Source organism: Mandrillus leucophaeus, unplaced genomic scaffold, assembly GCF_000951045.1.
Source record: "Mandrillus leucophaeus isolate KB7577 unplaced genomic scaffold, Mleu.le_1.0 Scaffold921, whole genome shotgun sequence".
Classification (NCBI taxonomy): Eukaryota; Metazoa; Chordata; class Mammalia; order Primates; family Cercopithecidae; genus Mandrillus; species Mandrillus leucophaeus.
Genome location: NW_012110042.1, coordinates 129,646 through 156,975, shown reverse-complemented (window position 1 = coordinate 156,975; position 27,330 = coordinate 129,646). Strand labels below are relative to the sequence as shown.

At 37.6% G+C, this 27,330-nt stretch overlaps 1 protein-coding gene across 1 annotated transcript; it reads right to left on the bottom strand.

The window, feature by feature from the left end:
* Positions 1–7,658: 7,658 nt before the first annotated feature.
* KCNA3 (potassium channel, voltage gated shaker related subfamily A, member 3) lies at positions 7,659–27,235 on the bottom strand. The gene is made up of 3 exons (XM_011969940.1): positions 25,446–27,235; positions 20,441–20,562; positions 7,659–13,695 (listed from the first exon to the last, which is right to left on the bottom strand). The coding sequence occupies exons 1-2, from the start codon at positions 27,016–27,018 to the stop codon at positions 20,504–20,506; spliced, it is 1,632 nt and encodes a 543-aa protein (XP_011825330.1). The 5' UTR covers positions 27,019–27,235; the 3' UTR covers positions 7,659–13,695; positions 20,441–20,503.
* Positions 27,236–27,330: the final 95 nt, after the last annotated feature.

The window sequence follows — 27,330 nt, the reverse complement described above, 5'->3', positions numbered from 1 at the left end:
ATTTTCCTGAATGAGAGTTAAAGCTTTTTTTTTTTTTTTTTTTTTGGTGGTGATTTATTCAGAATATTTTGAAGACATGACTGTTGGACTAAGATCCAAGTGAAACTGAGCCAAAAGAAGACATAATTATTAAAACATTAACTTGAAATTTCAACTTCTGTTTGAAAGCATCGCTTTCCTATCTAAATGTCTGTCAATATCTTATTTAAGTCTTTTTTTTTTTTAAACAAAGCAAAACAAAACCTTTGACATGTTTTTAAGAACTAACAATAATGGTGATATACAACAGCTGCAGTCTCACTTCCGAATGGAGGAATTAAAGGCTCATGTTAGAAGATGAGAGGTTTAGCTACTTTAATCAGCCAGTGACTCACAATTACGAGTCATGTGATTCAACAATCTCAGTGACTGTGAGTTTCTCTTTGGAGGACTGGGCAAACTGTGAAGAAATATGTGAAATTAAAGAAAGAAATGTGAAGTAGACTTCCTCTTTAAATTCTAGATTAGCCATGACTCAAAGAGCATGGTAGGACATCTGTATATGCTCATTTTATTAGAAAGGTCATCTCAATTGGATTTAGACTTCTATCCATGTAATCTATCTTCTTTTTGCAGGCAGGATTATCTCTAGGCTAGTTCAGAAAAATTGTCATTTCTATTAGATTATTAAGCAAGGTCTGTACATCTCTCAAAAAGACCCACAGATCAAGATACGTTCACATCAGTGGAGGAGGAATTGCCCTTTCAGTGGCACTTTCAGCCTTTGCAGATGCCAATTCAATCAACCAGTAACAACTCAGATGGGAGATGGGAGAGTGCGGCTAAGATGGACAAGAATACACTTTCAAAATGCAAAGCTTTTCTGCAGCATTAGGGGTCATGGAGATGTTAAAAGACTTTTCAAGTAGCAACCACACAATAGGACTCCAGACTAAAGGCTCCTCAGTTGACAGATAACCAGTGGGAAAAGATGAAATGAGAATTATCTGAGAATGGCTATCATAACCTATCCTTAAAACAGAAGAGCTTTGTTCCTTTTAAGCTTGTGGGAGCCTGTTATAGTAGCAGCCTTATAATTTGTCACTGAATAAATCACCAACTCCAAGTTACATTAATTATATCTTACTCTTCAGCTCCCTAAATTTCTCCTTAATAGACATAAAGGAATTGTGATGAATAAGGATTGAGACCATTTGCAACCTTTGGAGTTAGTGTTTTGCTTTCCAATAATTGACATTTTTATCTATTAATGCAGTTAGGAAAATTCATGTTTTCAGTTTTGATAAGAATTTTGCCTAGAATTATCAGCAACTAAAATCTTACTCTAAGTTAGTCAATTGTTCTTGATGATTATAATGATCTAAAGTTTGATGCCCACAGCCTCATGTAGGTTAATTTCCAGTAGATTCCATAAGAATGAGAGAATGTGTGTATGTTTTTGAACTGGGAGACATTCTGACTGGGATCTACAGAGATATAAATGGGCAAATCCAGTACAGTTTAAACATAAGAGTTCTTATCCGAGTGGAATACTTCAAAGGGTTGGAGATTGAAGTAGCCCTCTGATGAAGTCTAGAAACTACTGGAAATGTTTAAATACTGTGGTTTAAAATTACACTTGAGATAAAATCTGATTTCCTGTTTCTAAGTCAAAAAGCTTACAACAAGGACCTTGAAGGTTCCTGGAATAATAAACAACTCTTCTAAAACGGCAACTGGATGAGGTAAGTGTGGTTGACTAGAAAGTACAGATTAATTTTCTCAACACTACTCATGTTTCAAAATTAAGAGGGAAAATTTCCAAGAAAGAGACATATCTGAGGTCATGTTGAACCCAAAATAGTTTTAAGTGCTGCAATAGTTTGAAACATTTTTAAAGGTTTTACACTGCTAAAACAATGAGCTAGTTTCCTCAGATTGCATTTGTGTTACCAATTTAGCGATGAGAGCCTCTTAACAGTGGTATATCAATGTGCAACATTTCTTGCAACTTATAAAAGTAGACTGGCACTGGCTACAAGGAGCTGGAAATCCTTCCCCATCTCATTGGCCTCGCTTAGTCCTTTCTACTTAGTCATCATGCCTAAATCCTTCTCTTATTTCCTGAAGGCCCCTAAGCTAATTTTCTCTTCCTTCTTTCTCACAGTTCCCTGAGCCCACCTGGTGTAGAACTTGTCACTATGCCATAATCATAGGTGTTCTAATTTCCCACTATTTCTATGAGATATTTGAGGATAGAAGTTACATCTTCTCAGTATCTTATTTATTCAACAAATATTTATTGAGCATCCGTTATATACTAGGCACTGTAAATACAAAGATGACAAGGACACAGAGTCAGCTCTCAAGTTATTCACAGTTTTATAAAAGAAAAAAAAGAGTAGACAGTTATATTTTGTGTCAAGTTCTTTGATGGAGGGCTCTTGATATAAAATATCAGATAGATACTTAACTGAAATCTTCCTGGAGAAAACGTAAGTTTTGGAAGATAAGTAGCTATCATCCAACTGAGTAGAAGAACAATGTGGATGAGTGAAGTGGGGAAGAAAAAGAAAGGTGTAAAGATATTTCTGGGCAGAGAGATCAGCAAATGTGAAGGTATATGGGAGGGCATACTGTATATAAGGGATTCACAGTAATTCAGGGTGACTGGAGCAGAGAGTACATACTGGAGAGTGATAATTGATGAAATTAGAAAGGTAGACAGAAGCTGGACCATGAAGATCCTTGGATGTCATACTAAAAGGTTTGGGCTTTATTCTAAAAGGGTAAAGGAGAAGTCACTGAAGTATTTTAGCCAGGAGAGTTATTAGTGTATTTGTGATTCAGAGATCACTTTGTCTGCAGTATGAAAAATTCACAAGACTACTCTAGTAACATAGGCAAGAAATAATAAGATACAAAAATAACTCAGAGGTGAAGAAGGCAGCTAAAGTTGCATCAAGAATTTAATGGCTGTGAAGAGTGAAGGAGAAGTTTGAGATTCGTTGGTTCCCAGATTTCCAAACAGTAGCATTAAAGAGAGGTGGTTTGATTACCCAAGACAAGAAATACAGTTGAGATGACATTGCTGAGTGTGGGAAATGAGTTGTTCTGTCCTGGACATGTTGGGTTTGAGATAGCATAAATAGTTTCGAGATCATCCAAAAGGACATTTATGGCAAAGTGATTAGTACACAAAAGATAAGTTGTCTGTGTGGGTCAGAAGACTCCATCAAGCTGGCTAATGCAATCATGGATTTTTGGAGGGTTTAGAAGAATCTCATAGAACCCAGTGACAGGGAGTAGAGTTGGGCCTCCCATGTGTTGGAAATTGTCTGTAAATTGTGCTCTTCTTTAAGATTTTCTGATAATAATCTTTCACAGGGGCAGTGTGCTTGTTTTGCGTTGTGTCTGTTTCATTCTTCCCTTTGCTTCTCTGCTAGGCTTAGTTACTACTTCATCAGAATATAGATTACATGGACTTAGGGTTGCTACGATGCTGACTTTGGCTCAACTTGCTAAAACTTCATAGCTCGTTGCCTAATTGTTTCTACTTCTAACTCTCCAAGTTTCAATCGAAATTCCAAGGAGAGAGAATCACCTGGCCCAGTTGAGTTAGGTGACCACCTGTAGACAGAGAATGGGCTGACGTGGGTTTTAGGATTGTCCCTTCTAGACTGTGGGTTGGCAGGCTCAAAGGTAAAAAGGGCAGAAATGATTGGCTGAGAAAGTGACTGGTACCTGGAATATGGTAAGACTAGCACTCAGGTTGTAGCTCTGGGCTGGAGATAAAAATCTGTGGAAGTAGTTGAAACTAGGATATTGGATGAGATTACCTAGGGAAAGTGTTGACTCAGAAAAAGTGAGGCCTGTGATCAGAATCTTGGGGAGCAGCAGTATTTAAAAAGTGATAAGAGAAAGACAAGTCAGTGAAGGTGACTGAGAGAAAATGTCACAAAAGCCAAGAAGGAGGGAGGGATCAACAGTGTCAAATTCCACAGAGTTGGGGAGGTTGAGAATTGATGTATGAGAGAGAAACTAGTATTAAGGAAATGTTCAGTGTAGAAGTGGAGACCAAAGCCAGATTACAGAGGAATAACACTGCAGAAGAATGTCAAATAAATGAGGGGTCAGGAAGTAGAGACTTTTTAAGAAGTTTGGCTTTGAGTGGAAGGGGGCAAAGAGAGCTAACAATGGTCAAGGAAACATATCCACCGATCATAGATTCTGAGATGGGGACATACTGAGGATAAGGAAAAGGCAGATGATATTTAATACAGTCAGGTTCTGGAGGAGGTTGAACAGGATGGAATGGAGCTCCAGAGACTGGGATAACTTTTCCACTGAAGTGAGAAGGAGAAATTGCATATAAGAGCTACTCAAACATTTTTGAACGAATAAATGAATAGATGAAGGGAATGGTGGTTGATTCAGTTTGAAGCGCTTGGGTTTTTATTTATCTTGGTGTCTCGCTTTAAGGTAAGGGAATTGGATCTTGAGGCTTGCTGAGGCAGGACTAGGCTCGCCAGTGTGAACATAGTATAAGACAAACACAATGGCAAGGGCTTTCTTCTGCTCTTCTTTAAGATTTTCTGATAATAATGCTCTCAGTTTCTTCACTTCTTATGGAAGCCAGAATTTGAGATAAGAGGGGTGTTGTGGGGAGGGAAATGTGGCTACACAGAAAGAACTGCAGATCAGGAGTCAGAAAATCTTGTATTCTAGTCACTTTCTGACATTTGCTGACCACATGACCTTAGGTAAATTGCATAACTGTGCATCCAGTTTCTTCTTTTATAAAAGGCATGTGATACTACCTCCTCTGCCTATTTCAGAGAATATATATATGTATACTTTATATATTTAAGTACATAGAGTTGCTTTGAACTATATATACCTACTTAAAATATTGTAAATATTAGAAAGCACAGTACAGATATAATGCCCCATTAATGTATATTCCAGACATTCTGAGAATGTGGGTTGCCTCTGAGGGGTGCCCTGTAGAGCTGTCTAATCTTGTCTAACTATACATACATGTATGGCATGCCCCTGGAGTTCTGTTTGCTAGGTTTTTTCTTGGCTACTACACATGCTGAGAGCTTGGCCTGATAGTGCAGAGATTCCTACTGGCATGGAAAGTGCCTGCAGGGAGCAGCATATTAAAATCACAAATTCAATACGTTCTCGAGACTAGGACATACAAAGTTAAAATAGCCTTATAAATTGCCTCCAGGAATAAAGGCAAAAATTAACTCTACCTCAAAAATTTACATCCACACTTATGAATGTCACTTTCCTCTCTCTTATTTCCATCTCTATTGCCACAAATTAAGACACAACACAAGCCTTTTCCTCTGCAGAATTCCTCAGCTACTCTATAGAGGTAAATGAAAAATAGACTGAAGATATATTTATCATCATTTATTCCAGATTCCAGATTCCTACTAGGCCCTCTGACTAACTTACATCATGCTGTCTCTGATTACTTTTAGATTCAGGTTATATGGAAACAACTGTCTGTTTTCATGGCTGGCATATGGGTATGAACTAGTAATACCTGGCATCTACATTGCAAAGGTTAATGAATAGTACCCATGAATTCATTTGTGTTCTTCACCTTCATTTAGAAGCATTTTTTACGCCAAATCAGACCAGGCATGGGTGAGGGACTGTGCCACATTTATTCATTTCCTTGTCAATTGTGTGTTTTGAAATCAGATTTCTATTTTTTCCTTCTCTGGTGGCTCCATTTCCAAAAAAATTACTTCACTGACCTTACATTTTAAGATAGTATTTGTCACTAGAGTTTTAGCTCCTCATTTGGCTTTTCTAATTCCATGATATAGTCTCTTCCTCTATGACTCAAGTTATCAGATATCACTGAAAGTAAACAGGATTTTTTGAAACAAAATAACCAATTTGTTTGTGATTAATGAAACCTATAAACAGTAGATCTAAGGGAGAGAAAGTCACAAGATTGATAAGGGTTTTAGTACAAAGGAAAGTACAGAAAAGTGAATGGATGATTGAGTGGGTCCTAACTCATAGGAGGTGTGCAGCAATAATTATGTACTAATTTGTCTCTGTTGAAATCCAGCAGAAAAGTGTGAATTCTTTTGAACACAGGCGTGGTTCAAAGAGGATATAGGTAATCCCTTGGAAACAACCTACATCTCTTAATTTACTCTGTGACCATTTCCAAAGGACTTAAAGATTTGGTCCCTTAAAATGAAATACTTTAGGCCTGGCATGGTGGCTCACGCCTGTAATCCCAGCACTTCGGGAGGCTCAGGTGGGTGGATCACCTGAGGTCAGAAGACTGAGACCAGCCTGGGCAACATGGTAAAACCCCATATCTACTAAATATACAAAAATTAGCTGGGTGTGGTAGCACATGCCTGTAGTCCCAGCTACTCAGAGGTTGAGGCAGGAGAATCACTTGAACCTGGGAGGCAGAGGTTGTAGTCAGCTGAGATCATGCCACTGCACTCCAGCTTGGGCAACAGAGCAAGGCTCCGTCTCAAAAAAAAAAAAAAAAAAAGAAAAACTTTACAAATAGTCACTAATGGAGTTCACTACCAAAATTCTATGACAAGAAAGCTTAAAAGCTATTTCTCATGTCAATTGGAGGATTAGAAAAATATATTTTGTTCTTGTCTCTAATAACTAATCACCACATGTGTAAAGCCATCTAAATCTGCACTTAGTTTTTTTAGACAAAGTAAAATTCCAGGTGGAAACAAGAGAGAGGGCCTCTGTTTTGATGATGTATCATTTGTTGACATTCCAAAAGTAAAAATACATTTGAATAACTGGCTGTTATTAGGAAAAAGAAAAAGAGTTAGGATCAACATTGCTAAGCACAAAATGAGAACAATGGGTATGTAAAAGGTGATTGCTAGAAATTACACTCTCTTACGATACAAAAACATTGGGCATACACAGAGAATAAATATTGAAAACAGAATGTTCTTATTTAATATTTGACCAATTCTGGATCTAAAGAGGATCCTAACCTACTAGCTTGGGAACATGTGTGTGTATGTATATACATATATATGTGTGTGTGTATATATGTATGTGTATATATGTGTGTATATGTGTGTGTGTATATATGTATATATATGTATATATACATATGTGTGTGTGTGCACACGCACATGCATATATCTGAGAGCAGGGTCATCTACATATTGACATCCATATCCCTGACATTGCTGTGAACAGGTCAGTGCATGCAATTGATGTCCAATACTTATTTCTGCATAAAATAATGTACATTTGCTGTGCCATAATTTACTCACATAACTAGCACAAAGCATAAAGGCACAGACTATTGTGAATAAGTTTTTCCTTCCTTGAGACTTTACTGTGTCTCCAACAGTATAAGATAGGGAACACTGGAAGAAACCTAGGGAATGTTGGCTTTCAAAAGGCTTGCAAAGTGTAATACACAGAAGTCTTCATTATAGTCATGTGGGAGAATACGTAAGAGTCTGCAGAGCTGGTCTCAAAGGCAGCTGATGCTTGAGGTACTGACAACTGCCCAGCTTTTGATGTTTCCTCTTTTGCAAAAAGAAAACAAGGAAAGAGAGGAAGGGAGGAAGGAAGAAAGGAAAGAAAGGGAAGGAAATCATTTGGAACTAATTAGTAATATGTGCAACAGGATTTCCTTTTTTGGTCTTTTATTGAATTCTCTATATAACATTAGCAAAGAAAACATTTTTAAATCCAATGACAAATTTAAAAAATGAATCAGATGAAAACATCACATAATCAAAACTCACAGATATTTTCTGATATTTACTTAACAAAGGCCCAAAATTATTATGACAAGAACATCAGAGAACATGGCATAAAGCTTATTTCAACTTAACAATAATATGTGATAAGTTAAAACAACTCAATGTCAAAGGATAAACATAGAAAAAATAGAAGATGTTTGATTTTATATCTTATTCAGAATTCCATTACTATCACTGCTTAAGAATGATTATTTCATTTCATAAAAAATAATGCTTATTTATTTGATGAAGAGAATGAAATTCAATGTTAGAAAATTTTAAATTCCAATATAATAAGTTCTAGCTAAATATTCACAGTAACAATGCATTGCTAATCAGTAAAAGTACAGCGTGTATCACAGACTGTTGACTTACAAGGGAAAGCAGTAACAGTGTCTCTCTGTTGTCTGAGAAAGAATAAAAATGTAATATTGTGTCATGAATTGAAACGAATATCTTCCTTATTCAAACTAAGCAGTCATGACATTTTAACTGGGAAAATTCTTCAGTAAAATTTTAAATATGTGGAGAAATTTCACTAAATATTTGAACTATGATAAATGTTAGTAATATTGTTATCTAACACTTGATAATCAGTACTTTTTGAATAGTTACAGGAAATGAGTTTTCTTAAAATAAAGGCAGTTTTTCTCCCCAGTCCCTTTTCTCTGTCCTCCACTAATCACAGAATAAATGTGATGAAATACAATATGCTGAAAAATGGTTACTAGGTTGGATTTTTTTTTCCTCTGAATCAGAATGGGTGCAGTTTCTTGTGTTGATCACTGCTTTATTCAGCTGTTCAGAAGTCAGTCATTATGATGAATTTTTAAAAAGGGAGATTAGAAATGTCAGTCAAGAAGATTAACTTTTAGTCTAGCATTCTGACATCAAGTGAATTCAGTGTCTGTGGTCAGGGTGTGCAGACTTAAATGTTTTAGGTGGAAAATGTTTGAGTATCATCCTGTGGAAGGGCTATAGTCTGGAAGTATCTCAAAAGGTCTGACAAGAACAGCAACAATGTCTTTGCACTAAAATCTGAAAATTCCCAATGTATCTTTTAAAAGTAAATTTTTGTCAAAGTTTTAAAGATAATGGCAGTGACAGGATAAAAATAACATGACAAAAGGTGAATAGTATAAAGAACATAGGAGGTTTAGAGTAATTTATTGGCCATATTATCTTGGACTAGTCATTTGATCTTTCTAAACCTTGGTTGTTTAATCTCTAAACTTCAGATGACATTAGTACTTCATATAAATATTTTCAACATTAAATAAATGATGTAAATGATCTTTGCGAAGTATGATGTAAGCAAATCTTATAAGTAAACTAATGTTAGACTCTATAAAAAAATTGAGGTGTTGTATTTGTTATTTTGACTTCTGCATAATCTGTGTAAGATTTTGAAAATGGATTCTTGCAACATGTAGCATGTCACATAGAAATACTGCATACACTGTTTGCTTTCCCTTGTACGTGTATATATATATTTGTGTGTGTATATGTGTGTAAGAGCTTTTAAACTTAAATTATACCATTCTGTGGGATAGTTTCCAAAATGGTCTATACAGTGCCCTTAAAAGTGAAAAAAGAGAATATTCTTATTTGGCTTATAGTCATACAATTTTATGACATTTAAGAAAAACACTTTGACAGCTTAAAGTCAACAAAATACTTAACCCCATCCCCACCCCCAAACACAGCATTAAGAGATCACACCATAGAAACAATTTACCAGAAGAGATACTACTATGATTTGTTTATGATGGCCAGTTCACAAATTATTGTAAGATACAGTATTAACACAATATGCTAGAATCACCATTTATCAAGTTTCATCAACTTAAAAAAAAGGACGAAATCACTTCTCACAAAGATCACAGTAATACATAAGTGACTCAATTACACCTAAAGTGAAAATTCAGATTCACAAAACCAAAATGATCAGATTAAATGTTTTAACTAATTGCTCCACTAGTCAAAATATACATTTCCTATAATGACAGAGGCCTTTAAAAACTGCCCCCTTTTCTGAATGGAAGGGATATGAGACTAAACTTCTGGACAAATAATCTCAGTATGACAAAATATTTCTGTATTATTCAATTTCCCAAGCGTCCAAATTTTAGTATCCTTCTAATATCTTTACATCATAAAACCAGGAACCAGAATATATTCCTGTTTTTCAATAGGTATAGTCACCTCTTATCTGTGATGTGCAAAAGCTATCATCCTTCTTTACCTAACTATCCACTATTGCCAAACAGACATGTTTGGGTTATCCCTGAATTTTGTTTCTCACTCCTGAGCAAAATGAACTACAATATGGCTTGATTAGGCCTCCTCTGTTTTCAAAAACATTCACAAAATTTTGTGAATATTATTTTAGATTATAGTCATTGCTTCTGGGACCAAAAGGGCATTAACTTTTTAATGTGACAAAAATGCACCGTACAATCTGCTACAGTTCATTGATAAGCATGATATAGTTGCTTCTGATTTGCTACATGTTTATTAAACTACAAAAATTTAAAGAGAAGATTAACTGGAACAGACATTCTATTTAGGTAACTCACTCAGCATTCAAAGATGAAATGATAAATCATAATAATTTAAAGCCAAGGTCAAAATAAAAGGTAAGATTTACTTTTTTTTTTTTTTTTAACTTTTTAAGGTCTTGCTGAGGTCAATTATTAATATTAGAAACACGAACATTTGGACTTGCAATCTGTTCACTCAAGTAGAAATATGTGGCATCATAGTGACCAGAGGGGAGCAACATGTACATGTACACATATAACAATCTGAAAAAGTTATAGAATTCTGAGATGAAGAGACATACAGATTACTAAATTTAAAAAGTTTTCACTTTACAGATAAACTTGGGCTCAGAGAAGTTAAATGAACTTTCCTAGGGCACATGAGAGTTTTTGGCAGAGCCAGCACCACAGCACAGACACCTGCTTAAGCTCTACCAATCTGCTTCTTGTGTAAAAGGAGTCAAGAGATCATAAGGCAAACATTTCTATCACTCCAGCCTTTTCCCACCGTCCCCTGCTCCCAGGCTTAAAATGTTGAGCATGCAATAAGGCTGTGGTACGGTTTTAGCATTTCATAGACAATTTTCAAGTTACCTTAACATTTAATTAAACAAATGCTTTCCCCTCCTTTCTAGCTATTTCAATTAATCTGTTTTCATTCTGCAGACTGATTTTTCTACTTTTTGATCCCATTATAGATCAATGAAAATTCTGAGGAGAAAGAATCCTATTTTCTTTCATCATCATCAATTTGAAGAATGATATATTTATGATACTTTCAAGGCTTAAATCTTACTTCATGTATTCTTTCCTGCATAAGAAAATCTGGGTACTTTTTTCTTTCTTTCTTTTTTTTTTTTTTGAGACAAAGTCTCACTCTGTTGCCCAAGCTGGAGTGCAGTGGCGTGATCTTGGCTCACCGCAACCTCCACCTCCTGGGTTCAAGTGGTTCACCTGTCTCAGCCTCACGAGTAGCTGGGACTACAGACACGTACCACCAGGCCGGGCTAATTTTTGTATTTTTAGTAGAGTTGAGGTTTCACTGTGTTGGCCAGGCTGGTCTCGAACTCCTGACCTTGTTATCCACCCACCTCGGCCTCCGAAAGTGCTAGGATTATAGGCGTGAGCCACCGCACCCAGCCCTAAGTTTTCTTCAAAGCATTTCTCAAATGTGTATAATGAGAATTTTGGGGACTGGTGAGGGCTTTGGAGATCACTGAATCCAGCACACGCATCTTGCAATTCAAGCCTGCAAACTGAAGTCTAGTAATGTAACTGATTTACCTAAGGTCCCACAGGTAGAAAGTGGATAAAAATTCTGGTCTACTGTTATCTAAACCAGTACCATTTTTACTATCCTTTCTGCGAACCATATTCAGTATGACAGTTTACTCATCTGACACCATCCTGTGCTTTTACAACAAAAATCCAGGTTTTGTCTTTATTTGAAACTGTAATCTGTAATAATAATTCAGATATTAAATATACTATAATGCATACAGTTGTCTCATTGGTGTTTTATAAAGGTAGTTTTTGTGTCTATTTTTGTAACACCTACTGATGCTTACTAAAACATCTGAATGTCTAAGACCTCCTGTAACACAGTTGATCAGTTTGTTTCAGTCATCCCAGCAGCTGATGTGCATTACTTTACTGCTACCCAGGCTGTGATAATTAATTATAAGAATTATATTGGCTGCAATGGACTGACTATTCTCCAGGTCCATGTCTCTACTAAATGGGCTAATGTAGAACAAAGACAAGGCAGTGGCCATATTTTCACTTCAATCACAAATCATCTTGACTAAAAGTTCACATAGCTCAAATCTGAGATAGCTGTCAGATTTTTATTTCATTTTTCCTGTAGTGATCTGTTCTCAAAGTTTTGACACAAAGAAATTACCAGCAGCTTGTGAGAAATTCATTGTAGACTTTGCCTCAAAGAAAGTTACCTAGATTGTATCTTTTATTTATCTATCTGTTTTGCTGCAGGAATAAGATTGTTTTAGTTACTGATTCTCATACAATGCAATTCATCACTTGTATTCCATTCTGTAGGGGATCAAAAAATTTATAATCTTGGCTTTGCTACTGAAATATTTTTATAATAATTAAAATTCTACAAGTGCTCTTATTATAACATAGCATTGTTATATATTTAAATAACAGAGGATTTGTTATTTATGCATTTGTTCAGGTATATTTTGAAACTAAAATATGGAAATAAAAAAGGGTTCTATATAATAAATTTTCACAGTTTGACTTTCCATAAGGCTTATGAAATAATATACAAATAGCTACCATTCTGCTGAAATGTCACAGTAAATACATTAATGGCACAGAAGTGAAATGTTCCCAAATGGGAAACCATCTTCATGACCTTCTAAATCTCTTTTCCAACTAAAACTTTTTTTAATTGAAAAAGAGTTCCATTTCTAAAAGAATATAAAAATAGAAAATGAGTTAAGGAAACTTTCACATATATAATTTTGAAGGAAAGGCTATAAACATTAGATGAAATACTATATTTATCTTTAAGAATGTGCTTTGTCTCAACACATCAAACATCCCATGAAAACAAAAGTAAAGGAATATATAACACATGAACTGTTGAAAGTATAACTAAATGTTACAATTTTAATTAAGATAAATACTAAAACATGTAATAAGTACTAATATATTTTTGTCAAGTTCAGCTCAGCTAAAACCTATGAGACTAATTTGCAAATCTACCATTTTGAATTAAAAAATAAAAGAATGTTTAATCAAGCAAGGCACATTTCTTTTAGGCAAGTCTGTCTTTAATACCATTCATGTGGGCACAGTGTAGACTCACTTATTTATATGTAAATGGGCTAATCTATGTATGAGAGCCTTTGGTACAAAACACACCTTCACAAATAATGTTGCACATAACTCAGAATATGGAATATAACATGATTATATCTCATGATTAAACACAGTCCACTACTTAATTGAAAAAAAAAAACAGTAATAGTTGGCTTGTTAGAAACAAATTTTAGGCTTTCTTTATCTGCAGCACTGATTATAGTTTTTGGATGATTCGATTTCACCAAAATGTCAAAAGGTTGCAATGATACCTTAATATTTTTAGCATTCTTCATCTCTTGATCAAATATATCTTTTATATGCATGCATTATGAAGCGAATCCTCCAACTTCAGAGCTGTTCCCTTTATATAAAGCATTTGTTAGAGACATATTATTTAATGTCAACTGAAATAAAAACATGTGCTGGCAGATGGATCACTGCCCATCAGTGATATAACTGCTACTGCATTCTTGATCCAGGCAATTTAAAATGGAGCATCCTACTGGTCAGTGCAGCTCTACAGTTCTTTATGTGGGGGGCTTTTCAGGGATCTGTCAGACAGAGTAAACACAATGATTTACTGGTATATTTAACTTTTTAAAAACTATAGACTTTATGTCAATAGAAAATGTTCCATTCATGAATCAACCCAAATGTCTATCATTGACAGACTGGATTAAGAAAATGTGGCACATATACACCATGGAATACTATGCAGCCATAAAAAAGGATGAGTTCATGTCCTTTGGAGGGACATGGATAAAGCTGGAAACCATCATTCTCAGCAAACTATCCAAGGACAGAAAACCAAACACCGCGTGTTCTCACTCATAGGTGGAAACTGAACAATGAGAACACTTGGACACAAGGCAGAAAACATTACACAATGGGGCCTGCTGGGGAGTGGTGGGCTGGGGGAGGGATAGCGTTAGGAGAAATACCTAATGGAAATGACGAGTTGATGGGTACAGCAAACCAACATGACACATGTATACGTATGTATCAAACCTGCACATTGTGCACATGTAACCTAATAAAGTATAGGTGTGGAGGCGGTTGTAATTCAACAGAAACAAAAATAAAAGTGGTATCAGGATAATAATCATAATGTCGGCCGGGCGAGGTGGCTCACACCTGTAATCCCAGCACTTTGGGAAGCCCAGGCGGGCGGATCATGAGGTCAGGAGGATCAAGACCATCCTGGCTAACAGGGTGAAACCCCGTCTCTACTAAAAATACAAAAAAAATTAGTCGGGCATGGTGGCAGGTGCCTGTAGTCCCAGCTACGTGGGAGGCTGAGGCAGGAGAATGGCGTGAACCTGGGAGGCAAAGCTTGCAGTGAGCCGAGATTGCGCCACTGCACTCCAGCATGGGTGACAGAGCAAGACTCTGTCTCAAAAAAAAAAAAAACCCAAAAATCATAATGTCTATATTATTGGTTAAGATGTGGGTTGAAAGGCTTAGAAGAATGGACTCAAAATCGATTCTATAAAAAGAGAGAAAGGAGGTACAATAGAAGACAGTGACCTATAATTTACCAAATAAATGTTTCAACATATAGAACATACAGAACAAGAATAGAGAATAAGAATAGTCAAATTTCAATAATTATCAAATTTATGAAGAAGTAATTAATACCTCCAAAAGGCCTAAATGAAAGAGTACAGAAACCTAGTTTACTTAACTGTTAGTCTCATTAACTTATATTTGATGAGAAAAGAGTTGAAGCTATTCTATAGCATGTAGTTTTATGGGAACTTTGTTTTCATGTGTCTATATACTTTGACATCTATTAAATTACTTAGAGTTAGCTGCACACCAATAAGTTTTACCAGTTCTACCAAGTAAGTGGTAATGAATAAGCTCAAGGACTAGAAAGATTTCTTATTCGGTTATATACAATTCTCTGATTGAGGTCTTGAAAATTATGTACTCTTAGCAAGCAAAAACCTTTAATCTGACTCAGTAATTAAAGTCGGTAATATGTTAAGATGTGACTTACATCTTAAAAAAATTTAGAAAGTCATGGGAAAATGAGCTGTGAGGTATAACTGATACTACTTTGAGCAATATTTAGGTCTACTAATAAGAAGTATCTTCAATTTATATGGTCACACAGTAAAATGCTCTTTTGAAATCAGTTAAAAGGTCTGCAGGCAAAAGGTCTACAGAATCTAGGTATAAAGCAATTCAAACAGTTCTTACCTGAAGAAAATATTTCTCTCTGTACTTTTTGGTTACCCAGTAAATTTTGCTCTTTAGAAGTCTGACACATAGTCACTCTTGTTTAACATGCTTTTCATAATAATTTCTTATAGAAGAAATTTATTCATGACTATCTGATATTTTATTGTTCTGTAGTCAGACATGAGGTAAATACAAAATGTAATGGCACATAAGGCTGCCTCTTAAATGTCTAATACCTTGACTAAACAAAGTTATAATAGAAAATCCAGTAAAATCCATAGTGAGTTAAATAATAAAAATAAACAATATCACAATCCTTCATCCAAAACCAGAAAAAAAACACAAATATAGATTTCAATCCTATATTTTGTGTCATTTCTTTAAAAATCCCTAACAACATTTTTCTCAGAAGAGAAAAATGATCTTTATCCTACGTGAGCTTAACTGTGTAAAGTGATGTAAGGAGAAAAGAGTTTCTAATTTCTGCTGGTCTACATATGTAAACTCAGGCACATATGTTAGTTTCAAATTTGTTGACACATTTGGTAAGGAAATTGTGCCACTTGGGTATGCAGAGGCAAGAGTCAGGTCATTCTCTGGTCTGGTTTGCCTGAGAAATCCAGGGAAAGGAGGAAATTCAAAGGGGGTGTGGGGAAAGTTCCTCTCTATTCTTATTAGGAGAATCCTCATTTCCTACTGCAGAGGAAAGTGCCTTGGTTACAATATTACAAAAAATCATGGTAATATCTGCAGTAGTCATATCAATGCTTTAATCAGTTTCAGTCATTCCATACTATATGTGTTGGTATTTCAATGCCGCTAGGAATCTCCCAATACTAAGAACCAAATGCTGCTGGATTGTCTTCACCTTCCATCTAATTATTTAGAAGTAGTTTAAGTTTTACCATTTTATAAATATCACTCTAAAAATCTGCTCTTACTTTTCATTAAGTGATTTAAATGTCCCCATCTCCTTTCATGTATGAACAATCACTTCAAAAAATAGCTAATTTTTATTTTAAAAAATAGCTAATTTTTAAATGTCATAATTTTAAAATGTAATTATCATTACATTTTAAATGTAACCTATAGGTTTATAGGTTTAAATGTAATTATAGGTTATTAAAATGTAATTATCATTACATTTTAAAATTAGGTTATTTTGCAAAAGATACCCAGTCAGTCCATATCTACACTGATGTAATTCTGTAATGTGATTCACTAGTGAAATCTAATGTTTGATTCAATCAGCTTCCATAGTAATGAAGGCTTCATGGATTTTTAGGACTCATCATTAACTGAAACTGAGACTGAACTTACAGAGAAGTTTCTTAGAATGTCTGCTAGATAGATAAGTCCTTTGGAGATATCACTTGTTTGTTCTGATTTTGCTGTGCCATCCTGGTGAATTAGTCAACATGTTTATGTCATCATTAATAAAAAGCACTCTGTTAGCTATTATGTATGAAAAAACATGGTCTTTGTGAAGCATTCTAACTTCCAGGTATCCTTAGTGACTAGGTACCCTCAATGATATCTCATACAAGGTAACAGTTAAGTTACTTACATTAAGGGATTCCATCCCCATAATTGGGTGGTATAATACTTCTTGCGGAAAACTTGTTGGAGCATGTTTTAACAAATGCAAACCTTCTACAGTGAATTGATTACAAGGAATTTTGTAAATTAATTTTGAAAATTAAGCAGAGAAAGGATACAGAGAGTGTTTTGAGGTTGCAATTTTAAATAATGTGGCTAGGGAAGGCTTCAATGTGAAAGTGACACCTGAAGGAGGTGACGGAGGCAGCCATGCAGCTATCAGATGCTAGAACATTCTAGGCGGGGAGAACGAGAACAATAAACACAAAGCCCCCAAGGTGGAGCGTGCCTGGTGTATTTGAAGAAGATCAAGGTGGCCAATGTGGCTGCAGCACAGGATCAAGTAGGAGAGGAGTTGGAAATTAGGTCAAAAGGGTAAGGAGGGCAAAATGAGACAGGGCCTTGCAGGCCATTGTAAAAAAGCCTTTAGCTGGTACTCTGTGTGAAATGGGGTGCCAAACGGTGGTTTTGACACAAAGATGTAATACAATTTGATAAATGTTTTAAAAGAATCACCCTGGTTGTTATGTTGAGAATAGACTCAAATAAGAGGAAGGATGGAAACTGGAGGCCCGTAAAAATCCAGGTGAAGATAATGATGGTTTAGATCAAGTGGTAGCGGTAGAAGTGGTATGAAGTGGTAAGCCTCTTGAAACATTTTAAAAGTAGTGTTAACACAGTGGATTAAATAAGGGGTGTAAGAGGAAAAGAAGAATCAAGGATAATTCCAAGGATTTTATTTTGAGCGACTGGGAAACTGAAGCTGCCAGTAGTGGAGGTGGGGAAGAGGGCAGGAAGTACAGGCTTGATGGGAAGGAGGGAAGCTCAGTTTTGGACATATTAAGTTTGAGATGTCTATTAGATATCCAAGTGGAGACGTCATGTAGGCAGGTGGAAATTCAATCAGGAGCTCAGGGGAGAGATCTAGGTGGGAGATACAAATGTACACACATAGATAGTTTAAAGCTATTAGAATAAGACAGAATGAAGAATGAAAAAATGAGAAAGAACCAGTAAATAAGGAGAGGCCAGAGAAGTAGAAAGAAAATCCACAGTGTGTTATCTTGGAAGTCAAATGAAGACAATCTTCTTAGGAATGGGGAGGTAGCTGACTATGCCAAATGCTTCTAATAGGTCAAATTGAAATGAGAACTGAGAAATGACCACTGGGTATTGTTATATGAGGTTACCAGTGACCTTGCCAAATACACTTTTGGTGGAGTGATGGGGGGTGACAGCCTTTTGGAGCAGACTCAGGAGAGAGTGGGAAGGGAGTCAGTGGTGAACAAAGAAAGATATAGTCCCCACTCTCATGGAAGAAACAGAAATTAATCATATAACACAAATAAATATAAAATTACAGCTATGTCAAGATAACATACTATATTTAACGCATTCTAAGACATACATTTTTAGATTTGAGCATCTATGAAATTGGGATGCACCTTAAAATCACTGGTACTTTATCCTTACAATTGGAAATCTTTAAAATAAAGTACACAAATAATAATATTTCTTATAATCAAAGGCATCTTACATTTAATGAACTACTACACTGTAATAGGGGAACTGAAAAAAACCAGAGTCCTGAGAGATGCCTTGGAGGAGTATTGAAGTAAAAATAGAAGAGGTGAGGAGAGAAAGAGGAGACTGGCAGTGAAACAACTGCAAAGATCCCCATTAGCTTAAGAGGGAAAGGGGGCTTATCCTGTATCTGGAAGAAGACCAGGGTGACTGGAGCACAAAAGGAGGAGGGGAGAAACACAAGCAAAGAGGAGGTAAGGCTGGATACGAGATCATGTGGGACCATAAAAGCTATGCTAAGCCTTTGGGTCTCTATCCTAAAAACAAGAAGACCCTGCAAGAATTTTAAGCAGGGGTGGGTTATGTAATCAGATTTTGGTCTCAAAAAGATCATTCTGGCTACCAGGTAGAGAAAGAGTCAAAGAGTGCCCACAAGAAATGTGAGGATGCCATGAAGAGACCTTCACACTTATGTAGGATAGAGATGACAGTGTGGATTAGAGTGGTCCTGGCAGCGCCATAGTAAAGTGGACTGTTTTTAGAGATATCTGGGAGGCTAAATGACAAAATTTGGTGATAGGTTGAGTATATTTACTATTTCTATGCATATTATTTCGTTAATAAATGCATTGAGAACACTAGGCAATAAACCTACATTTTAAGTAAGGCTGGAAAAAAAGAAAAATGATTTGTAAATATTTATGCTGCACATATGGAATGAAAATGAATATTTTGGAAATTCACTAATTTTCAGAAAAAATGAGAACATTTAGATCAACAGACAGAAAGTAAATGTACTGCAGGATAGGAAGTAATCTATGAACAGGTATGGGGGGTGTGTGTGTGTGTGTAATAAATTGTCCCCACTGCTTCTCTTCCAAATTAATTATGTTTAATTTAAAGAACATGTTTAAATGTATAAAAATAAGAACCTTAGGATTCAGAGGGACTTCCATAATGAATGGAAGTTTAAAATAAATGTAATGGAAGACAAATGAAATAACAGTGCTGTCTGATATAAAACATGTAGGCATGATGCTAACTTTCATTCTAAAAAGTTGGTGGGGGCCTCCGTAGAGATTCCCAAGAGCCTTTGTGTTATGATATTAGGAGTGGGTGTGAAGTTGGAAGCTCACTGTAAGAGAAAAAGCTTCTCCCCAATCACTATCACCATACTGGAAAGTATGACCCCTGTATCTGCAAAGTTAGAGTCTTGCATGAACAAATTTATTCATAACATTCTTTAGATATGATGAAATATCATTTTTTTTCTCCATTTAAGTGCTGTATTGCTAGCAACCAGAATTCCAGGCTTTATTTTTTAGGGCAGAGCTCCTATTCCACACTATTTAGGTTACAACAATAACAACATGGCTCCCAAGAAAATGATGGGAGGCTCTTTTCCAGATCTCTTCTTAATATGCATTTGATGGCTAATGGTGCAAATTTTAAAAAACACATCTGGTACAAAAGAACCCAGTAAAATCATGAAAACGTTTTCTTTTTAAAATGTATTTTTTCTTCACAATTTTGAAAATTAGCTCACGACGTCATTAAAAATCAAGACAAACATCTGAAAGCTTTCTAACCAGTCTGAATCATTTAAATTATACTTGCAAACTGAATATGAGTACATAAAGAATACTATTATCATATGCTATGTAGCAATGGTCATTTTCTGGCAGAAAGTTAAGAGCTGAGTCACAATAGTAAAGGTCTGGGCTCTGATTGGCTTCTGCCCCCCTTTTCCTGCCTTCTTTGATTTACTTTCTCTCAAAGGCTATCAACCACTTCCTAAAGGTATATAAAAAACAAGTGATTTCATTAATATATATAGAATTGCCCCCCAAACCCATACGGAATAGTACAAAAACCAATAATTGTATCCTCCTCAGTTTAAAAGGTCTAATATAAGACAGAAAGAAAAAGCTCCCACCCTAAAAATGCATCCCTAAATATCCTCGTCCACATTCTTATGCTCCTCACCTCTATCTCACAGTGTTTCCATAAGTCTTCAGATTATGGGGCACGTGTGCTTCTCTGCATTTCTTAGTGGGAAGGGTTATCACTTCTATTCACAGCTGAGAGGTGGGAAGGACTTGGAACTGCTGTAGAAAATGTTGAAATTTTAAATGTATAGAAGTCAATAAGTTATAGTTATGGTTCTCAAAGGAATAGACTACTAGGATATATTATATACATTGTATTTATATACTATAGCAAAACAAATACTTGGGTATGTTATATGCCAAAAAGGTAAATAACAAATTTTATGGCAACAAACCATAACTTTAAATGTCTTCATATTGTGCATTTAAAATTTCAATACTGAAAATTTATTTCAAAGTTTAGAAAAAACTGACATAATGCTTCCTCCTACGTGTAGGTGTCTGTGGTTATGTCACCATAGTTGGTGCATCATGTCATTTTAAAACATCATAAAAGAAATAAAATAATAACAATGTTAACTTCCATGTTTCTATCTGGATTCATCAGCTGTAGGGCATATACATTTTTCCCCAGGGGGTTGATGGATGTGAACTGATCCAGTCACACCTCCTCACACGAATCTCTTGCTATACACAGACATCTGTATATTTCTTCAACACCTAAGACATGCAACTGAGCTTAACAGTGAAGCCTGTAGTTTGGCAAAGCTAGCTGGCATGTGCAAACATAGGCTCATTAGAATTTTGCTCTAAGCCCAAATCACTATCCATTTTCATTTCATAAATGATTTAAGAACTTAGAGAAGGGTCTGCAGCTATTATGTAGGAAAAATTATATTTTAATTTTTTTAGAGCACAGATGACCTTAAAGATACATGGAGTGGTTAGGTAAGGCAATAATGTCACAAGTTTCAATGAACTGGCAATCTCATTCTGCTTTTAATACTTCTATTCTGAATAATTTCTTCCCTCTTTATAAGGGAGAGTCAAAATATTTACACAACTTTCTGGTATGGTTCTTCAGTAACTTAAGCAAAGTATAAGGAGATAGAAAAATAATTTGCATAATGCTATCATCTATTGTTGATTAAAACACATGAAAACAGAACATCCTAAAACTGAAAAATACCCATTGTCATAGCAGTTATCACTAAACACTACTACGACTGGTTATACTTTCTAAGATTAAATTTAGATAAGCCAACCATAAGAAAATAATCTTTTGTTATTAGAAAAGTCAATCTCTTCATCTTATTTAAATAACTTATATTTGATCCTTATATTTGGTTAAAATATCTGATTATTTTAAACAGGTTAATTTTCAGTATACTGAAATGAAATAGGTTTCTGGAGATATGTTATCTACATGAACTCATTAATTAGTGACACGGGCTGAAGCCAAGCCTAAAAGCATAAGAGATTTATTTTGCTTTTCAAGTCACCTAATAAAAGTAGCACGGGTTTCAGAGCCAGAATAACATGGCTTTAAATCATTGGAGTCTCCTGCTAGCTGTGAAGTCTTAGGGAAATCACTTAACTTTAAACATCTGTTTTTTGCCCTCCTAAAATGAGGTTAATAGCACTTACCTTGTGGAGTTGACGACTGTCCAGGACATGGTTGACTCTTAATAAATGGTAATTATTATTATTCTTATTATAGAAAGGAAATAGGAAGACACTGATTATTTATATATTTCATATTCACAAAGCATTGTATTAATTATACAATGTTTGTGAGTAATGATCACAATATAATCTCTTAGCAAAATCTCTGATGCTATGTCATGGAATTATTTTTTCTAAGTGTTCTACCTATATTAACATTTACTAGTCACAATAAACCTATGAGGTACTATTACTCCATTTAACAAACAAAGAAACTGAGGCACAGAGAGGTTAAGTAATTTGTTCAAGATCATATAGCAGAGTCAGGATTCAAATCCTGGCAATATGACTGCAGAGCTTATGCTTTTAGCCACTTTATTAAAAGCCTGGAAATAACATTCATGTAAGATAACAGCCATTCACTCAACAAATGTGGCACACATTCTGTGCTAGGCACTAGTACCTAAAACCTTCAAGACACAGAGCCTGTAGCCTTTAGGGAACTTATAATGTGGTGACTATAAGCAATCATATTACCTCAAAGTTATGAGTCAAAAGCCAGGATATTTCTCTGGATTCAAGAACAAAGTTCCCCTTTAAATTACTGCCATTTAATAACCATAAGAATTATGGCACAACCATAATTTACTTATAGAACTAATCAAGGTTTCTACATCTCTTGAATAAATATGAATAAAATTGCCATTGCACTTCGTTGACCTCTATGTTATTTTAAGAACAGACACGAAAATTATTTTAATGTAATTGTTACAATGTATCTAACATATTATCAAAATGTGTCATAAAAATAATTTCTGGTCATTAAGGGTACCAAAAGTTTGGTCAAGAGGTAGATCAATGTCAAAGGTTAACTCAAACAAAAGCAACGAAAACTAGATAATGAAGTCCTAGTTAGATATACACAGATAAAAACAAACAACAAATCTATGACCAGGTATATTTAGATTTCTTGCCTCTATTTGTTTGGTCTTTTCCTTCCTCAGCTCTCTCTTACAATCTCAATCATTATTTTCCACTCTCTTCAATGCATGCATCATAAATATGCTCCTAACTGAAAATACTTTATGGGCTTTAAAAATAGGGTTATTCTCATTTACTCTGGAAGGATAGAATAGTTATATGCTATCAAAACCTAAAAACAATTGTGGATAATGTATAATTTATATAATATATATGAAACAGAATGACTATGTTTAAATAAAATGTTACTCTTATTTTATGTTTAACCATTTTTTGTTTCACAGAACTGTACCACTGCTTACTATTAAATAATTATGTAAATTAAAATTGGACCAATAATCTAACAGCAGTAGATTCTGCCATTTATCCTTTTTTAAGGGGAAACAGGTTGCTTGGAGGCCAAGTGGGTTAGTAAAAGGAATGGAATAATTTTCAGTTCAGCTTGGGCGAAGGTTATTCTGAAGAGCAATGACTGTTTTTTCATCCTTTTGTAATAAACAATAGAAACTAAAGGACAGTTAGCAACATGGAAATCAAAGGAGAAAGGTGAAAATTATTTTTAAAAAGACACCAAGCATGCAACTAATATAAAACTGCTGGTTTGGCAAATACCATCAGTCTCTATATGAATGACAGTTCCCTGGCTCTGGATAACAAAAGGGACTGCTCCCAGTAGATCACACAGTGCTCACCTGATTCTGTCTGTCTTCTGGCAACCCTTGGCATATGGCTGAAACTTGCAGGTGTTCTCCCGAGATCTGGTTACTTCCTGTCCCTCCTTTTAATTGATTGTCTGCAATTCACTCAGTTTAAAACGTGCATCCTTTATTTATGTGAGGTTTATTTAGCTTGTCAAGGGCTGTGATGACGACAGAGCTGTTGGGGGATCTGTATTTTTTTTTTTTTTTTTTAAAGAGAAAACCTGAAGGTCCCTCGTAGTAAGGTTTCAGGCACACTGACTGAATCTCTCATTTGCTTATGTACAGAACACTTTTACATTTGCTTTTAAATTTCATTTGTTGGCTTGAAAGTTCTTGGATAAAGAAAACTGTAGAGAAGCATCTTTTAAAATTATTGCCTAATAAATAGCGTGTAATCCAGATCATGCCTTATTGTGGTTAATAGCTAACATTCCAAACACCATATTTTCCTTCTTGATTCAGTCATTATGGAATGACATAATGATTTTCATAGTCAAAAAATGCATTTGGGATTCATTTCACCTCCTTAGAGTCTCAGACTTAACTTTTTTTGTGCGGCTTATTCAAACAGTGGTTTTCCTTATGAAATCATGTAAGTAGGAACCATCTGGAAAGGTTACTGTGGAAACGGCAGGGGCTGGGAGGTGGGGCTAGAGAGCAAGAGATGCCATGACAACCTTTTTCGGGTTTCCCAGGAAACATGGGTTGCTATGGGAACTGCATCAGTCAGGTCCGAATTAGTAACTTCCGCTGGAAAGGGTGTCTGCCACTTTAATCTTCTTGTGATACTGCCGAAGCTTATCTCTCAGATGCATTAGGAAATTTTTTGTTTCTCTCAGCAGCACTGAAAACATCTGTTTCTAGACTTTGATAGATATTGGGGCTGGGACATATGCACAGAACATCACAGGAATCTGTTAGTCTAATGCTTTAGAAATGCTTAGCAAGCCCGAAAGAATTAAACTAATTAGTCAGATCAGGACATCTTGGGCACTTCCCTTTATTCAAAGTTGTAGAGACCCTTAAAATTCCGGGAAGGGGGATTCAAATAGGAATTTCAGTCAAAAACCAAATAACTCACGGTGGGTTTACAAGTCATTATCTAGTTAGACTCTTCATCCACATATCTACAGGGTAGGCAACCGAAATTCATATTCAGGAAATAACGTTGAAAGGTCCATCAAACTGAAGCATCATTTACTGCGAATTGATGTACTTAGGAAAGAAACAACTGCCTTTAAAATTCTGAGGTTAAACAGTTACTCTAACTGTTCTTTAGTTTCATTTCCTCCCAGGATGTACTGCTCTTTTTAAAATAGGGCGTGTACTAGAAATGCAGTTTAATGTAAGTTTGTTGTTTACAATGTTAAGAGAGAGAGGGTAAGGGGGAAAAGGAGAGCTGAGAGAATGCAGCCCACTTGCAAAACAGGCACCTGTTTCAGTATGAAGCAGTAGGGAGAGGGAGAATGAAGTGTGCTTTCCACTTCTTCAGGTCCTTTCCTTGATGAATGGTCTGGAAATGTATAAAACAAGGGCATAGGCAGACCAAGGGGGCATGTTCCACACAATACTGAGCACAGCATGTCACTTGTATCATATATTAAACATCGGTGAATATCTTTTTGATGTTGACACAAGAGTTGGGATTATTGTTCGTGGTGCAGGTGGCAGTGGAATTGCCCGTTTTGAAAGGGGTCTGGGGGAAAGCACTATGGTTCATACCCCCCTCTTCGATCACCATATACTCCGACTTACTCAGAGTCGAGTTACTCCTTGCTTTTCGGAGCTCCTCGGCTGAAGAGGAGAGGTGCTGGCAACTTCCCACGTGCATGTACTGGGCTTGCTCTTCCCCTTCTGTCTCCCGGTGGTAGAAGTAATTGAAGTTGGAAACAATCACGGGAACAGGCAATGCGATGGTCAAGACACCGGCGATGGCACAGAGAGATCCCACGATCTTGCCCCCTATGGTCACTGGGTGCATATCGCCGTAACCCACTGTTGTCATGGTTACCACTGCCCACCAGAAGGCATCCGGGATGCTGCTGAAACCTGAAGTGGGGTCGTCTGCCTCGGCAAAGTAGACCGCGCTGGAGAAAAGGATGACCCCAATAAAGAGGAAGAAGATGAGCAACCCCAACTCCCGCATGGACGCCTTCAGCGTTTGCCCGAGGATCTGCAGCCCCTTGGAGTGGCGCGAGAGCTTGAAGATGCGGAAGACCCTCACCAGGCGGATGACCCTCAGGATGGCCAGAGACATGGCCTGCTGTCCGTTGCCCTGTCGTTCGGCCAGCTCAGTACCCAGAGTGATAAAATAAGGGATGATGGCCACAATGTCGATCAGGTTCATGATGTTTCGCGAGAAGGTGGCTTTGCTAGGACAAGCGAAGAACCGCACCAGCAGCTCGAAGGAGAACCAGATGATGCACAGCGTCTCCACCACGAAGAAGGGATCCGAGAAGCTGGAGGCTCCCGCGGCGGCCCCCGACGTGCTGTTGCCGGCTGCATCTAATGAGTCCTGCGACGGCGAGGCGGGGTAGTCCTTCTCGTCGCGGAATTCCGGCAGCGTCTCCAGGCAGAAGATGACAATGGAGATGAGGATGACCAGCACGGACACGATGGCGATGCCCCGGGCTGGCCCGGAGCTCTCGGGGTACTCGAAGAGCAGCCACACCTGGCGCTGGAAGTCGCGGCGGGGCAAGGGCCGCTCCTCCTCCCGCAGGAAGCCCTCGTCCTCGCGGAACTTCTCCATGGCCTCCTCGCCCAGCTGGTAGAAGCGGATCTCCTCGGAGAAGATGTCGATGGGCACGTTGACCGGCCGGCGGATGCGGCCCCCGGACTGATAGTAGTAGAGGATGGCGTCGAAGCTGGGCCGGTTGCGGTCAAAGAAGTACTCGTTGCGGAGCGGGTCGAAGTACCTCATGCGCCGCTTGGGGTCGCCCAGCAGCGTCTCGGGGAACTGGCAAAGGGTCTTCAGCTGCGTCTCGAAGCGCAGCCCGGAGATGTTGATGACCACGCGCTCCCCGCAGCAGTCCTGCTCGCCCGCGGCCGGCAGTGAGGGCGGTAGCGGCTCGTAGCGGTCGCAGCCGCCGCCGCCACAGCCGCCCTGAGGCGGGGCCCCTCCACCATCCGCCACCTCCGGCTCCAGCAGGTGGTCCCCGGGCACCACGGTCATGTCTGGCGGCAGCTCGGGGCCTGCGGTGGGCTCCGCGTAGCCGGGGTTTACCAGCGTGTGAGCGCCGCCGCTGCTCGCGGGGCGCTGGGCAGGGTGGGCGCGGTGGCGGGCTGAGGGCGGCGGCGGCGAGCGCAGAAGGCTGAGGTGCTCGTCCATGCGGCGGGGAAGAGGCAGCTGTGGTGGGGCCGGGTCGCTCCTCCTGGCGCTCCCCGCCCCTTCGCCGCCTCCGCCCCCGAACCGAGCCCGCCGCCTGTTGCAGCTACAGCCGCGAGGCTCTGTCTGGGTCTGGCGCGGTCAGCCAGGCTCCCGCACGGAGACGCCTCCTCCCTCCTCCTCACGCTCTCCGCCCCCTCCCCTGCGGGACGCGCGCTCGCCTCCGCGTCCCCTTAGTTTTCCCGCCCACCGCGCGGGCGCGCGCCCCGCTCCCGGGGACAGCCGCGGGCCTCCCTTTCTTGCAGCCCTCACGGC

What these genes read in the sequence shown, in the direction of transcription:
- KCNA3 (XM_011969940.1), bottom strand. Translation starts at nt 27,018, where the DNA reads ATGGACGAGCACCTCAGCCTTCTGCGCTCGCCGCCGCCGCCCTCAGCC. An exon ending in AAGGAGTAACTCGACTCTGA is followed by an intron (nt 20,563 to 25,445) that starts GTAAGTCGGAGT and finishes CATTTTCTACAG; the next exon opens with CAGTTCCAAGTCCTTCCCAC.